Genomic DNA, 15,827 nt, shown 5'->3' with positions numbered 1-15,827 from the left:
AACTTTATGTTATATAAAACAGCAAGGAATGAAATAATTAGAATATAATATTCTCATTAAAATTAATAGAAGTAGTTAATGAAGCTCATACCAGTATGATTGTAGACAACATCAGTAATACAAAGAATATTCCACTCCTTTTTCAATTTTTCCACTAGCTGTCCAACATCAGTCCAGGTGTACTTTTTATTAGGTCTTGAAAAATCAGGATTTAATTCTAACTGATCAGCAAGGGAATAGCATGACCTAGAGAGTCCAAGAGTCTGCAGTGGGGTAAAATGAATCATGTTGTAGCCTGCAACACAAGAAAAGAAACAAAGACCACTATAAGAAAAAACATACCTAAAACTAAGCAAAATGTAAAGTTAAACTTCCATAAGTAATTCTAAATGGCAAGGCAACCATGCTACCAGAGAAGGGGTTAAAGACTTGGGTTTAAATACTAGCTGTACCACAAGTGACTTCAAGCAAGTCTACTTAAAGCTTTCAGGATTATCAGTGTCCTCATATGCAAGATAGGGATAATGAGATGATGTATTTGAAAAAAATCACACACAATGCCTAATCACTATTAGGGGTTCAATTTATATTTCTTGAATTGATATATTTATATGTAGAAAATATATCCTATGCAAGTATATCCTATGCAAGTATTTCTCCTAGTTTTTTTGGGTTTTTTTGCGGTATGCTGGCCTCACTGTTGTGGCCTCATCCCGTTGCGGAGCACAGGCTCTGGACGTGCAGGCTCAGCGGCCATGGCTCACGGGCCCAGCCGCTCTGTGGCACGTGGGATCCTCCCGGACCAGGGCAAGAACCCGTGTTCCCTGCATTGGCAGGCGGACTCTCAACCACTGCGCCACCAGGAAAGCCCTTTCTCCTAGTTTTAATGTTCCATAGTACTTGTATTCTGTTTTAGTTATGTCAGTGAACTTCTCACTTCTTTCTTCAGTCTATGTTCAAGTCGAAAGTAGAAAATTAACATTACCCTTTACTTAAGAGTAAAATACACCTTAAGTTTCATTTTACTCTTGGTATGTATGGCAGCACATGACTTCCACATGGAATACCATTAATCAAGGCTTATTGAATTAAAATTATATATAATGATAATATATTTTATTTATTTATTTTTGGTTGCGTTGGGTCTTCATTGCTGTGCGAGGGCTTTCCCTAGTTGTGGCGAGCGGGGGCTACTCTTCATTGCAGTGCGAGGGATTCTCGTTGCGGTGGCTTCTCTTGTTGAGGAGCACAGGCTCTAGGAGTGCAGGCTTCAGTAGTTGTGGCGCACGGGCTTAGTTGCTGCACAGCATGTGGCATCTTCCTGGACCAGGGCTCAAACCCATGTCCCCTGCATTAGCAGGCGGATTCTTAACCACCGCGCCACCAGGGAAGTCCATGATAATATATATTCCAACACATTCTGGTAGCTTACTAATTTTTATATGTCAAAGTAAAGTCTTAGAAACAATAATAATCTTATTTTGTCATAGAGTTCCTTAACTTACTCAGTTGAACCATAAAATTTGCCATTTTTGTAGGCTAAAAATGGTCAAGTAACAACAATTTCATACAGTTCTATTTATGTTACTAAATGTACTAAGGAATGAAATTAAAAGAATTAAAGCCTTTGAAATCTGTATCACAGAAGATAATTACATTTATTTTAAAGAAGAAGAAAAGAAAGAAAGCTGACATTACCTGATTCTTTTGCAACCCTAAGTCTGCTTTCCCATTCATCAAAGGGTCCCATACACTTGGATAAAAATGTCTGGAGAGTAACACAGTCCAAGGGTAACACATGATTATCAGCACCAACACGTAAAATAGGGTCCACAACTATGTAACCTCCACCACTTTTCTCATTTCTAAGGAAAAAACAAAAACTTCTCAATTAATGATAGGAAAAATAATTCTCATCTAATAGTCTGACTCTCTAATTGGAAAGTAAATTGTCCCATTTAAAAATATATTTCTAGGCACATAAAACCATTTAAAAAGTTGCAATAAAAGCTTACAATTACTTCCTAGAAACTGAAGGATCATATTCTATTTGCATCTCAGGAAAGCCCTGTAAAAATTGCACTGCCATGGTTCATATGGTAACTTTTTACAAGTTAGATAACTTCAAGTTACAGAATAAATTAACTTCTTTTTTTCACATACAGGACGCCTGACTTACCCATGAAGGAAATAATACTGAAATGATCCAGCTTGTTGAAGATTAAGTTTACAGTACTTATCAGAATCATCTTCTCTTTCTGTTGGATTTTCCCATTCCAGGGAATGGAATTTTTCTCGATTAAATGCTTCTCCAGGAAATGGGTAATTTGTGTACACAGTAACTGCTTTTCCCTGTAAAGTTGGGCCTAATCGGAACTGTAGTTCAAACCCTAAACAAAAAGCACATTTTAATAAACTCATTGCAGGACTTAAGTTACCACATTAAAAAGATGTTTTATTTAAAGTATTATACAACGATGATTTCTCAACTATGTTTAAAAGAACTTCAAATATTTAATGCTGTTCTGGAACCACTTTGCATTTCAATTTAGCTTAATTTTGTATTTTAACATACAGTATACACCATAGAACTGTCTGCTCTGTACTGTCCCTCTCTTCTTCTCCTGGAAACTGATTCCTAGTCGCATGGCTACTTTGGGATATGACATGATTCCATTTCCCACGATTACCTCCGTCCCACTTCCTGAACTGCTCCGAGGTGGGCATCTACCTAGAGACTTTCGCTGGTATTTTTCAAACTGCAGCAGAGAAAGTGAGTTTCTCTGTGGTATCAGAGTCTGTGATAGTACGTAAAAGTTGGGAGGTATCGTGGAACACTATCTTACCAGATAGAGCAAGCCAGTCTTCCCTGAGAGAAGTCAACCTCTAGAGAGGCAGAATTCAGATTTCTAACAGTTCTAGAGGCATTTGAGCCCCTGATTCCAGTTGTCCCTGATGTCTGCTCAACTCCAGAGATGTGGTAATAGAGGGTTAACAAGTGGCTGTGTGGAGCTGAGTGGGACAGGGGTAGGAGTGGTGAGGAACCCTGATTTGCAGTGTTTGCTGACTTCTGGAGGAAACAAGTCTCACCATGGTCCATCTCAAGCTACCAACATGGCATCACTGAACATGGAACTGGGAAGAGATATGCATGATCAGCTCTTGTGAGACAACGCCAGCAACTCCAGCATGCTACTGCCTCTAAACCTACTGTTCATGGTTTAGTTACTTAAGCCCTTCTTGGAATTCTGAAAGCCAAAACATTCTCACTTTTGCCTTAGTTAGGCTATTTCTTTTAAAATATATCTGAGATTTCTGTACTGTATTACAAGTATTTTGCCCTAAGAGGAAAAAAAGTTAACACACTACAGTTATAACTTTCTTATGAAAGAAAAATTTTTATTGGTTCAAGGCCGACTTTAAACCTTGATTATAATTGTTAGGATGTGAAAATTCTGACTATAGTAAAGTCTATTAGAAATTCAGGCATATATATTTTAAACATGGGTGTAACATTTTAATTAATGATGGGTAATAATAACTGATGAAGGCAGGGAAATTTAGTTCTGCTGGTTATAATCTTTAAGCTTAAGGAACTTTTTGAGAAGAAAGAAGTATAGTAATATTTATACTTTTGATACTTATTAAACATCCAACAAAGTAATAAAAATGACGTACTGAGTGCATATGATGTAATAAGGGACAAAAAAGACAATGATCTCTGCCCTTGTGAAGCTTGAGTTCTAATGGGGGAAGGCAGCCATTAAACAATGGACATGACAAATAAATAAGAAAAAGTAGTATGTCAGAAAGGGATAAATGCTAAGGGACAAAAATCAGAGCAGTTTAAGAAAAAGGAGGGAAAGGAGTGATGGTGAGGAGACAGTAGCAGCTTTAAATAGGATGGTTATTGAGAAGTTGAAGGGCGTGAGAGGAGTGAGAGAGTTAGCCTTATGGCTCACCATGGCCATGGAGAGAAAGTGCTGACCAAGCACAGGAGACAGAGAGCACAAAGGACCTAGGATGGAAGCATGCCTGGTGGTTCCAGAAATAACAAAAGGTCAGCATGGCTACACTGGAATAAGCTGTGGGAGTAATAGTAGGATATAAGGAAAGAAAGGTAACAGGGGAGCCAGATCATGCAGTCTTAAAGGTCATTGTAAGTATTTTGGCTTCTTCACTGACTGAAATGAGCCAGTGAACATTTTTAAGCAGGAGTGACATGACATATCTTGTGTGTTAAAAATATCCTTCTGAAGATGTCTGCTTCTGATCATAATGGAGTAACTGGTACTGGACTTGCCCTCTGATGAAAAACTAAAAGAACTACATTAACAACTGTTCTCAAAAACAGGTAGAGAGGACTGTGATGCCTGAGAGAAGAATGATTTCTATGAACCTTCTAGTTATCAGACTAGGGGACCTTTTTGGACTGTGACACTGGGAGCAGGAATAGTAATCTCACTGAGTTGAGGAGACAGAGATTAGAGTTTCGGAGAGTGAAGAGACTGCAATTTTCAGGCCAGAGTATGACAAGAAGGGAGCTATGCAGAGACGGAGCTCCAGGAATTTACCTAGAGTCATCTTGAGTCTGCCTGAATACTAAACTGTACATGAGTAGGGTTTGACTACATAAGGCTGGGAAAAGAACAACTAGTGGGAGCTGTAAATTGAACAATTCTCAGAGCTCATTCAGGCCTGGGATACATTACAATTTTTAAGCAGCCAGAGTTAAGAGACCTTGCTGAACACCTGTTGTATTCAAGAGAGTCATGTCTTAAGTAATAGGGTTAAAGTAGCCCTAGAGTAAAAATTACTATAAACCTATCCTATCAAAGCTTAAACACAAGCCTCAAAAGGATTAAGCTGATCCACAGATAATGTAAATGACTTCTAAAATAAAAACTTATCACTCCTTTAAAGCAAGACAACAAAATCCAGAGATAAAAACAGAACATTCACAATGTCCAGCATCCAAGAAAAAACTGCTAAACAGAAAGAGGAGGTGAGGGAGTTGACCACACGGATATCTGGAATAGGGCATTCCGCACAGAGGAAACAGAGACCTAAAGGACTGAGACTTCTGCTTCTGGCAAAGATGGAATAACAGGGATTGGATTTACCCCGCTCCCTGAAACTTAAAAGAAAGAAACCACCACCAAAAACAGAAAAACCAGACAAAGTATATGAAACAATGATTTTTCAAGACCCTGACATCAGGCAACAAAAGTCAGTGATCCCTGAGAGATGGAAAGTAAACAAGATGAGCCCTACAATTGCCCCTGCCTACTTACTAACTTGAAAGAGTTTCCAGGTTGGGGCACAGGGAGAAGGAACCCAGGCAGACCTCAACTGACTTCCTGTGTTGAGGAGACGGAACTAAGAATCTGTGGAGATGAAGGCAGCTAGAGTTTTCAGATGAGAGTTGTGGATAAGGAGGAGAAAGCTGCACAGAGAACTCCAGAGATCTGCCAAAGGTCTCCCTTGAGTATTCAGAAGAGTACGGATCAGTGCACGTCTCTGAGAAAAACACCTGAGACCAGGAACAGTGCTTGTTCTCACCAGCTAGACCGGGAGAACTCATAATTCAAGAGGCACTGGGTAGAAAGTTCAGAAGGATCTTGCTTCAGTAGTGGGGAATAATGAGCCTTAGAAAGGGCATAGTTCTAGACTGGCTTAACAAATCATAAAAGTAAAACTCAAAAGACTATAATATTTCCAAGTAACTTCATTCCAGAGCAAAGACCAAGAACATTTATAAGAATCCAAAAATACTCAGCACCCAACAAGGTAAAATTAATAATGTCTGGCATCCAAACAAAGATTATGAGACATATGAAGAGGGAGGAAAACAAAACCCATAACAAGGAGAATAATCAATCCATGAAAACGGACCCAGGAGTGACACAGATGTTCAACTAGTAAACAAGGTAGGATTTCAGTTATCATAACTGCATTCCATATGTTCAAAAATTTAGGTCAAGACATGGAAAATATCGAAACAAAAGAAAAAGATACAAATCAAACTTTTAGAGATTAAAACTACAATGTCTGAGATGACAAATACAGACAATGGATTTAATGGATGGTGAGACGTGGCAGAAAAAAAGATAAGCTAATTTCAAGACACAGGAATAGAAACTATGCAAAAAGAAACGAAGAGAGAAAAAAGAATCTAAAAATTTGAAAGAGCATCAGACAATTCAAGTGGCTTAACATAAAGAGTCCTCAAAGGAGAGAAGAAGGGAGACGTAAATTATTTGAAGAAATAATGGGTAAAAAATTCTCAAATTTGGTGAAAACAACAAACTTACAGATCCAAGAAGTTCAACAAATCCCCCACACAAGAAATATGAAGAAAATTACACCAAAGAACATCAAAATCAAATTGGTCAAAACCAGTGAAAATGAGAATATCTTATAAGCAGCCACAGAGGAAAAAAGACACAAGTATGTACAGAGGAACAAGGATAAGGATGACAGCAGATTTCTCATGGGAAACAATGCAAGCAAGAAGACAGTGGAGCAACATCTTTTTTTTTAACATCTTTATTGGAGTATAATTGCTTTACAATGGTGTGTTAGTTTCTGCTTTATAACAAAGTGATCAGTTATACATATACATATGTTCCCATATCTCTTCCCTCTTGCATCTCCCTCCCTCTCACCCTCCCTATCCCACCCCTCTAAGTGGTCACAAAGCACAGTGCTATGCGGCTGCTTCCCACTATCTATCTATCTTACATTTGGTAGCGTATATATGTCCATGCCACTCTCTCACTTTGTCCCAGCTTACCCTTCCCCCTCCCCATATCCTCAATTCTATTCTCTAGTAGGTCTGTGTCTTTATTCCCATCTTGCCCCTAGGTTCTTCATGACCTTTTTTTTTTTTTAGATTCCATATATATGTGTTAGCATACGGTATTTGTTTTTCTCTTTCTGACTTACTTCACTCTGTATGACAGATTCTAGGTCCATCCACCTCACTACAAATAACTCAATTTTGTTTCTTTTTATGGCTGAGTAATATTCCATTGTATATATGTGCCACATCTTCTTTATCCATTCATCTGTTGATGGACACTTAGGTTGTGGAGCAACATCTTTAAAAGTACTGAAAGATTAAAACTGTCAGCCTAGAATTCTATACCTGTTGAAAATATCTTTCAAAAACAAAGGTGATAAGAGCCAGGTTTTTCACTGTCAGAGAAGGATGTTACCAATAAGCAAGGGAGACAGCTACAATGAACCCTGCTGTGGTGATATGAATCAGAAATATGAGTGTGAACTGCTATTTATTTATATATAAAGAATGTCAGTTTGGTTCAAGGCAAATCCTGAAATAGAGAACACATAGATATATTTCAGTCATGTCTAAACTTGCTCTTTGATAGAAGTAAATCTCTCACAGTGATGTTTGACAGGTGGTAAATTCTACACCACAATATTAAACATTGGGTAAGATATTCTTTGTGAAGAAAAGATATCAGTATAAGACATTAAGAGAATGCTGGACTCTTCCAATTTATGCTAATCCAATTAAATACTTCTGTATTTGCCTAGAGAAATATGAATGCTGTTTTATATACTGCAATACATATAACATGAGGGAATGGAAGTTCTAGGCATTCCTGGAAAAAATTATAATTTAGTGATAAGTTCTGCTAACCATATTCCTGGATTGGACCAAAATATGGATATAAATTTATTCACAGTAAATGGATTTAGCAAGCAAGAAACAAATTATTCAAATGTAGTTATTAAGTAACTTTGCAAAAATTGAGGGACTTATTTTTACTTCTTACTTTTACTATACAGTGAAACTAATAATTTCTTTTCCAAGTAGCTACATGCACAAATTTTTCTATAAAGCAATTTGGCATAAACATACTAAGAATATTAATAAAGTTTAGATTTTTGGCTCAATAATTTCATAAAGACATTTATTTTCTGAGGAATTAACCGGTGATATAAATATAGATTATATATAAGGATGTTCATCACAGTTTATTATAATTAAATAAACTCACAACAAACTAAATATCTAATGATTGGAAATGATTAAATTATGGTACAACTTATGGTATTCTGTAAGCAGGAATAGTATAAAGCCACTATAACTCATATTATCAAGGGATATTTAATAACATGATTACTTTTACTGTTTTCTTATATTTTATGCATCTATATAGATCCTTTCAAATCCTTTCTGGAAAAAAGTATGACTGAAATGTGGCAGTAAGCAGGGAGGTGGAATTCACATACCATGACACTGCAAGCAGGTATCAAAATTGTTTAGATAGTATAAACCCAATTTCGTTTTGAAACAAAAAGCATAAATAAAAGACTTTTTATACCTTTTTATAATTTATAAAAAGGTATAAAATCGGGAAACATTTTTATATTAGAGCTATAATTATGAAGAGATAGATTGAGAAGTAATTGCCCAAAGAATTAAAATGTGACGTTTTAATACTTAAGTGACTGTGAGAACCATATTTATATTTGCAAGAATGATTAAATTTATTACAGAAGTAATGGTGTCATTTTGAACAGTACAAATATCAGAGATTAGCCATCTGAGCACAACTAAATAACCTGTCCCTTGTTCAGCTTATACAAATATTGTTTTTATAATTACAAAAGGATTCAGAGAACTTGTAGAACAAAGGTTGAAACTCATCCAAAACCTCTAAAACAGTATTTGTATCAGTGGTCTACCTTCAGAAAAAAAATGACAAGTAGTCTCCAAATTTGAATATTTATTTATATAATATACGTGTATGATAATTTAATAGATCATGTAATTTATAAAACACAAAAATAAGAATAAGATGTAAATAAAATAAACAATATTTTAAATAATTAATTTTATTTACTAATTAATGGAACAAATCTTTTGGCTCTCACTGAAAGTTAATATTGGTAATATCTGTCATGAAAGTAATGTGATTAAATAAATTTCATTAATTTTAAAAGTCTTGGTTTAATATTGTCTGATAAAGTAATTTAAAGATTCCAAGTCCTATTTATTTTGATACTTGATTTAATGACCTCAGATTTGAAAAAAATACGACATAAAGATACCCAAATCCCAATGGATAAAGTTCTTGGTAGGTATGTTTACTAGTCCATGACCTTAACTTTTCAATTCCATTCATCAGTTATGTAAATATTTTGGTTGAAATGTGCTAGTAAATATAAATATTTTCCTTGACATACATCAATTGCTTTTACAAGCTAAAGAGAAGATGTCCCATTTTATATATTGAAGAGATGATCTGAAAACCAACTGAAATTCTTTATTTGGTAGATTTCAAACAGATTAGAAAACTTTGTTATCAACTTTTAAAAGTGAGCAGATATTCATTTATATGGGTAAAATCATATGATGAAAGTGTTACTAAAAATACATATTCAAAATGCTCTCCCTGAAGCAAGGGTTGGCAAACTATACCCTCTTTCTGTAAATAAAGTTTTATTGGAACAGTCACACCATTTATTTATGTATTGTCTATGGCTGCTTTCATAGTACAATGGCAGAGCTGAGTAGCTGCAACAGAAAGCATATGGCCTGCAAAGCTGAAAATACTTGCTATCTGAACCTTTACAGGAAAAAAATGTGTTGAACTCTGCTCTACAGCATCAATTCCCAACAAAAGCAGTTTACTTTCACACTCATGTTTACCTCAGAGTTAGATTGTGTTTATTTTTTCTGATAATATTTTCTAAGTATACTATAGAAAAAGCTGTGTGTCATTTCTGAAAAGGACAAAACTCAAACAGCAAATTTCAAACACTTTCTAACTCATCTTTAAGTTTGACAACCTCTTGAGGTAAAAGAGGCATGTACGGTTACATCACCTCTCATTACAAAGTATTGTAAAGATGCTACTATTTAAGATAATATAGCTTGTATATCTACTTAACCTGGTTTAGGTAAAAGTGTAATTCATGGCAACATAATGCAAGCAAACCAGTGCAGTATGACTGCCAACCTCTTCTAGACCTATAACCACCACTCTTTCCTCAGAATATATCTTTTTTATTATTAATGCATCTGACGTACAAACTGTGAGCATCAATACCAATTCATATATTAGCAAAATTTAATTACTTTAATTAAAATAGAATTTTGTTTTTTGGTAGTGTTGTGCAGCTTGTGGGCTGTTAGTTCCCCGACCAGGGATCGAACCCAGACCCTTGGCAGTGAGAACACAGAGTCCTAACCCCTGGACCACCAGGAAATTCCCCTTAGTTGACTTTAAAAATCAAAAATAGATAGGTAGATACGTAGACAGAAAGAAAGAAAGAGAGAAAAGAAAGAGAAATAAATCCTATTCTTTCTATATCCCAATAGACAGGTCAGTGCATACCCCCAAGGGTATATATATATATAGCCACTCTGTAGACCTCTAATCCATATCCCTGAAACTAAAATTTTTATATACAGTAAATGAAACATCAGAATACCTAGAGTGTATCAGCTTCCATAATTAATTGCTCGGTTTGCTAAAATTAGCTTAGCACAGCAGCAGATGGTGTGTTTATCTTATTCCTCATACACAAGGAATACTTTACTCAGATTAGCCATTTCCCTCTTGCAGGCAATTAAACTGGCAAGACGAGTGATTAAACTATTGCTGTAAACTAAGTTTTTCTACCCCATTCCCTCCACTCAATCTATATAAACTTGACTCCTAATCAAGGAATCTTTATAAATATTTTCTTTTAAAAAAATAGAAATTGTAATTTGACCAACCTATATAAAAAATGGAAGAATTCCAGGTTTAGGGAATAATGATTTTATTCATTATTTGCCACTAAAAGAGATAGGAAATACAGGGCCAGGCTATCATTTGGCTAGAAAAGATAATTATGCAGTCTTGTACTTGTTAAATTAGAAGAGTCTATAGAGATATTAGCCTTGAAAATGCACAGGAATCATTTCTTAGGGAAAAGTGAAAAGGAAGGCAAAATGAAGAAGGGCTTGGTGAAAGAACCAAAAATTGCCAGAGCTTTTCTTTACACCTAATTGGTCACCAAGTCTTATGAATTTTAAAATGTCTCATACTCTGTCCCTTTTTTTTTCAACCCTGATGTAGTTAAACCAGACATGTTTTTAAAATAGCCTTCTCCATGATTTCTTGTCTCCAATGTCCCTTCTCTTCATCTTTCACAGTATAATTGTCTTCTAAAATAATACAATGACATCATTACTGCACGAAAAAAATTCGACATGTTCTCATTTATATCATTTGGATGAATTTACTGGCTTTAACCAGAGTTACAGAGTCACCATATTCTTATTTTATAAACCCTTCAGAGTTCCCTCTTCAAATAGCCTGGCTAGCTTTAAATGGCACTTTAGTAATCAACCAGCAAGGATTTATTAGCTGTTGTACACTGCATTAGGTTTGTAATAATTTCTATCTTCACAGATCTTAAACTCCAGTTGGACACTATAAGCTTTTAGACACTGCTACATTCTTAAGCACTTAACTGTTCTATGCCCATTGAGTAATCAGAAATCAAGGAAAGGAGATAATAACAAATTAAGGAAAAGCTTCATGGAGTAGGTGGAATTTTAGCTGAAGGCTGAGAGGGAGGCAACACATAAAATGATAGTAAAGGGATTTAATAGATATACAGGAATCTGACAGGAGTGGAGGTGTAACAACAGGCATGAGAAAAGCCACTGGGGAGGGAATTAACAAGGGAACTAGAAAGATATAGGACACCAATAATGAGGAACAATGAGATAAAATCTTGGCTAAGGAAGGCAGATTATAGACATTATAGAATGTCCTGGAAGCCAGGCAGAGGTGTTTAAATTTGACCTTATAAACACCAATTAATAAAAAGAGAAGAGATGGCATAAGAAGATTATTTCAGCATCCATATTCAGGCATATGGAAGAGACAGGCAGGCAAGAGGAGACATCTGGAAAGAAATTATAGGGCTTAAAAAGAGACTTCAGTTAAAGAGAAAAAATCATCAAAGAATAGTACAAAGTTTCTAGCCTTGGAAACTATGAAAATGGAAAAGTAAACAGGGAAGCTGAGAAATAAAGAACATTTGAGAATTTTGAGATGGTTTTGGACATGTTAAATTTAAGCAAATCTGACTGGAGCTATCCTAAGGCTCTTCCATAGCATGATACTAGGATGAAGCCAAGAATCGATGGTGAGAATAGACAGCTATAGCGATCTAGCAATGCCTTATATCTATTTAGGGCTTTAAAGCCATTTATTATTCATTTTGAGCCTCAAAACTCAGGAAAGTAGAAAACCAGAAATTAATACCTTCATATCACAAATAAATTAATGTTTAGAATTAATGTGACTTGCCCAAAGTCAAACAATTTGTTAGCAGCAGAGCCAGGAAAATTCTAGTTCCCTACTCTTGCCATTACACTCGCTTGCTTCCAAGAAGCAAGCAAAGCTCAAGGCCTTTCTTCCAAAAGGAGTCATCAGTATGGAGGCAACAGCTGAGGCCATGAGAATGTATACTTCTTTGAGGGCAGGAGAACAGAAAAAGAAAGGATTCCTTGCAGATATACACAATTAAAATGTGGAAGAAGAGAGCTCAGCAAAAGACACCACCAAGTTGACAGGAATACTTAAGAGTGTAGGAAAAAAAATTAAAACCAGAAAACTGCAGAGTCAGGAAAGCCTAAGCACTCAGTGATCTTAAATGCTGAAGTTGGAAGAAGATAAAGATTTGGCATGGAGGAAACACATTTGATGGATGAAATTTTTTTTTAAAATTTAGCTCTTGAGAAATTCAGGGAAAAAAGAATTCTTCAAATGTTTACTACTATCAACATTCATTTGGTACAATAATAAAGGGGATTGTATTTTATTTTTCATACATTAAACTTCTATTGACTACTTCACAAGTTATATTAACATAAATGAGTGTGAAATGCTTTTTTTAATCCTGAAAAATATAAAGTCTAAGAAAATAAAGCATCTATTTGATAAGTCTTATAGAAATATAATTTGATCTTTTAAATCACAGCTCAAATATATTTCAACACAACCTGATCAGTTATTTCACTTTTTCAGCAAAAAAATATTTTCAGCTTTTTTACCTTCTCCATAGTTGAGAGGCTTTTGACAAACATAAATAATAGTTTACTTTTTGCTGTGATCTAGTTTACTAATTCAAATGTCTGGTAAAGGAAAAGAGCGAGAGCTATAAAAAAGCAAAACTACAGATATACCCAAAGTAAAATTACTTATGAAGCAATTTCCCAAGTTTTAATAGTAAATGCTAATGGAAATAATACGGTCAATCTTCCGATTATAAATGCAACTTCTGTCTTAAGTAGAAGTTAGAATGCAAAGTAAAGTGAACAATTTTATTCTCATTCTAACATGACAGATATAAATAAAACATTTTCAACTAAAATCCACTTTCATTAGTGATATTGTTTAGAACACAGCAACGTCTTCGCACAAATCTGGTTTAGAAAGGTCCTTGGAAATGACGTCTAAAAGTTAAAAGAAATTTTAACATGACTATGAATTAAAAATGTAAAAGACACAGAGCTAATCAAATGACTTACTACTGACCTTGTTCAAGTCTGAAGAGGGTCTTTTCCAGCTTTTCCATTTCGTTCAGAAGTAAAATCCTAATCTGTTTACTGTGTCCCATTTTGGCTTCTAGAGGATTTGAAATCTTTCAGAAGAATGAAAAGAACTCCGAAATCGAATGAGGTACCCCTACGAAACAAAAAAGGAATCAAGATAAAGAAAATAACTGTACCTTAGATTCTCTAAGGCTGACAGCCACACTTACATGTTCAAAATGTGTTTTAACCCTAGCAGAGCAACGAGAAAGAATGAATCTTATACATAAGATCAGAAAAAGCAAATTGATAGTTGTTTCCTCCCTTCGAGCACAAGACCGAAGCAAAAATTACAGTTTAAAAAAATGAAGTATTTTTACATAATCAATACATTTTGGAAAGCCTGGAGCTGGGTGGGGGGGGATGGGGTAAAATTCCCAGTCCCAGGCCAACCGGCTTCAAAGACTTTCATATGGCACTTCTGCTTACAAGAGATTAGCCTGCTCAAAGATAACAGGTGGGAGATCTCCCCATTCCCAAATTCGGGTCGGAAGCCACCAATGGGGAGATGAGAACAGAAGGAAGCAGTTGTTGTCCCTAGAATAGCTCCCGTGGACATAGAACGTACATACAGAGCTATAGATAGAAGGAACGCATTTCCCCGGGACGCCGGCGGCATTCCTAGCACTTACACCGAGCAAGTTATACGTGCCGCTTCTGGGACACTGCAGGGCCCGCGACTCTGTTGTTAAAACAGTCGGGGGAGGAGACGCAAAGGAAAGTTAAAGGGAAAAGGCAGGCTGCCCAGGCGCAGAAAGAAGCCGCCGACGAGGAGGGCCGGGCGCCGTGAAGGGCAAAGGGAGGGGCGGCGGCAGCCGAGGCAGGGCCGAGGCCGCTGTGTGAGTGACAGAAAGCTTCTCCGTGACTCCGCCTCGCGCCGGTCCCCGAGGAGCCCCTCGATCCCCACTGGGCCTCGAGAGCACACAGCCTGGGTGGGAGCTGACAAGTCCCTTCGCCCACTTCCGGGAATTTCCGCACCTGCTCGCCCCAACCGCTAGTCTCGCGAGAGTCCGATCGCGGGCTGCCCGGGTGTAGGAGGTGGCTGAGGACCAGGCGGCGGGCTGCCTTTTTTCTCGCCCGGAGGAAGGTGAGACGGCTGGGGCGTGCGTACCTCACCTTTCACAGTCTGCGAGCGCATGGTTGAACATTAAAATGCCGCGGTAGGGGGCCGCGAACTAGGTTGAGCTGCACCACAGCGTCGTTTTGTGGACCCTCTGAATGGCGGGAGGCAAGCCACCTGGCTTCCTGTGCCATTTCTACCACATTATGTTTTGTGTCTTCGTTTTGACTTTGTTACGTGGCCTAAGTTTTCGTGGCCTAAATTCCCTGAGCCTTGATTTCCCCGTGTCTAAAATGAGGGGCCTGGCTACGGTCTCAGACATTACATCCTTTGCATGTCCACATTTCTAGTCCTATCACAGAGCGGGCCCGTCTTCCTGAATACAGACATGTAAGGACTAGGTGGGTGAAGTGTGGCCAGTCTGTGAACGACTAAGGGGCAAATACACGTGTGTTTACAACGTCTGGTTGCACCTAATGTACACCACGTAGACTTGAATCTGAGACTAAGAATCTATATTGGCTATAGCTGCACATATTTTAGGCCAGACATTCAAGACATGGTGCAGATGCCTAAGGAGATTTTATGCCTGAGGGAAAAGGAAAGCCCATTTTTCAGGGCCTTTGGAGGGCACCTAGGGATCATGAGAAAATGGACAAAAGATCTGGAGTGTGGAGAAGAATCTCGCTTTCTTTACTGTGGAATTACTGTAGGTCCAAGAAGAATAATGGGTTAAAAACTAAAGATACTGAAATGTTTGCTTGTTTCAGTAGTTTTCTGAGAATGGCTAGTTGCAAGTGGTGCAAAACTGAGTTTGGAAACCCACAGCTCGTTTGTTCATTCAACTGACATTTATTGAACACCTACAATTTGCCAGGCACATAGGTGCTGGGAATGCGGCAATGAAACAAAGTCACTGCCCTCATGGAACTCCTACATGTGATTGGTAGCAGACAGATAAATTAAGTAAATTACATACAATAATTAAAGGTCATAAGACATAAAGCTAAGAAGGGGAAATTATGGAAGAATCAGGAGAGGGTGGTTTGCAGTTTTAAGTACAATAATGAGTAAAGGACTTGCTGGTAAATTGACATTTGATCCAAAACAGAGAAAGAAGGTAGAGGATAT

The 15,827-nt window shown here is 37.0% G+C and overlaps 1 protein-coding gene across 4 annotated transcripts in view; it reads right to left on the bottom strand.

The window, feature by feature from the left end:
- Positions 1-14,616, bottom strand: part of AGL (amylo-alpha-1, 6-glucosidase, 4-alpha-glucanotransferase) — a 79,404-nt gene extending 64,788 nt beyond the window's left edge. The window contains exons 1-5 of one of the 4 annotated variants that reach the window (XM_067727008.1): positions 14,205-14,616; positions 13,581-13,730; positions 2,180-2,390; positions 1,699-1,865; positions 92-295 (exon numbers count right to left, since the gene is read on the bottom strand). In XM_067727008.1, the coding sequence (XP_067583109.1) occupies positions 92-295; positions 1,699-1,865; positions 2,180-2,390; positions 13,581-13,662 (664 nt within the window). In that variant the 5' untranslated portion in view covers positions 13,663-13,730; positions 14,205-14,616. Of the gene's footprint in view, positions 1-91; positions 296-1,698; positions 1,866-2,179; positions 2,391-13,580; positions 13,731-13,806; positions 14,056-14,204 lie in introns of those variants that run through there. The other 3 variants (XM_067727009.1, XM_067727006.1, XM_067727007.1) reach the window with 3 other exon arrangements.
- Between the last annotated feature and the right edge of the window lie 1,211 nt (positions 14,617-15,827).

The sequence above is a fragment of the Pseudorca crassidens genome, chromosome 2 (assembly GCF_039906515.1).
Source record: "Pseudorca crassidens isolate mPseCra1 chromosome 2, mPseCra1.hap1, whole genome shotgun sequence".
In the NCBI taxonomy this organism is placed as follows: Eukaryota; Metazoa; Chordata; class Mammalia; order Artiodactyla; family Delphinidae; genus Pseudorca; species Pseudorca crassidens.
Note: the sequence above shows the minus strand (reverse complement) of the source record. Positions and strands in the feature narration are given on the sequence as shown.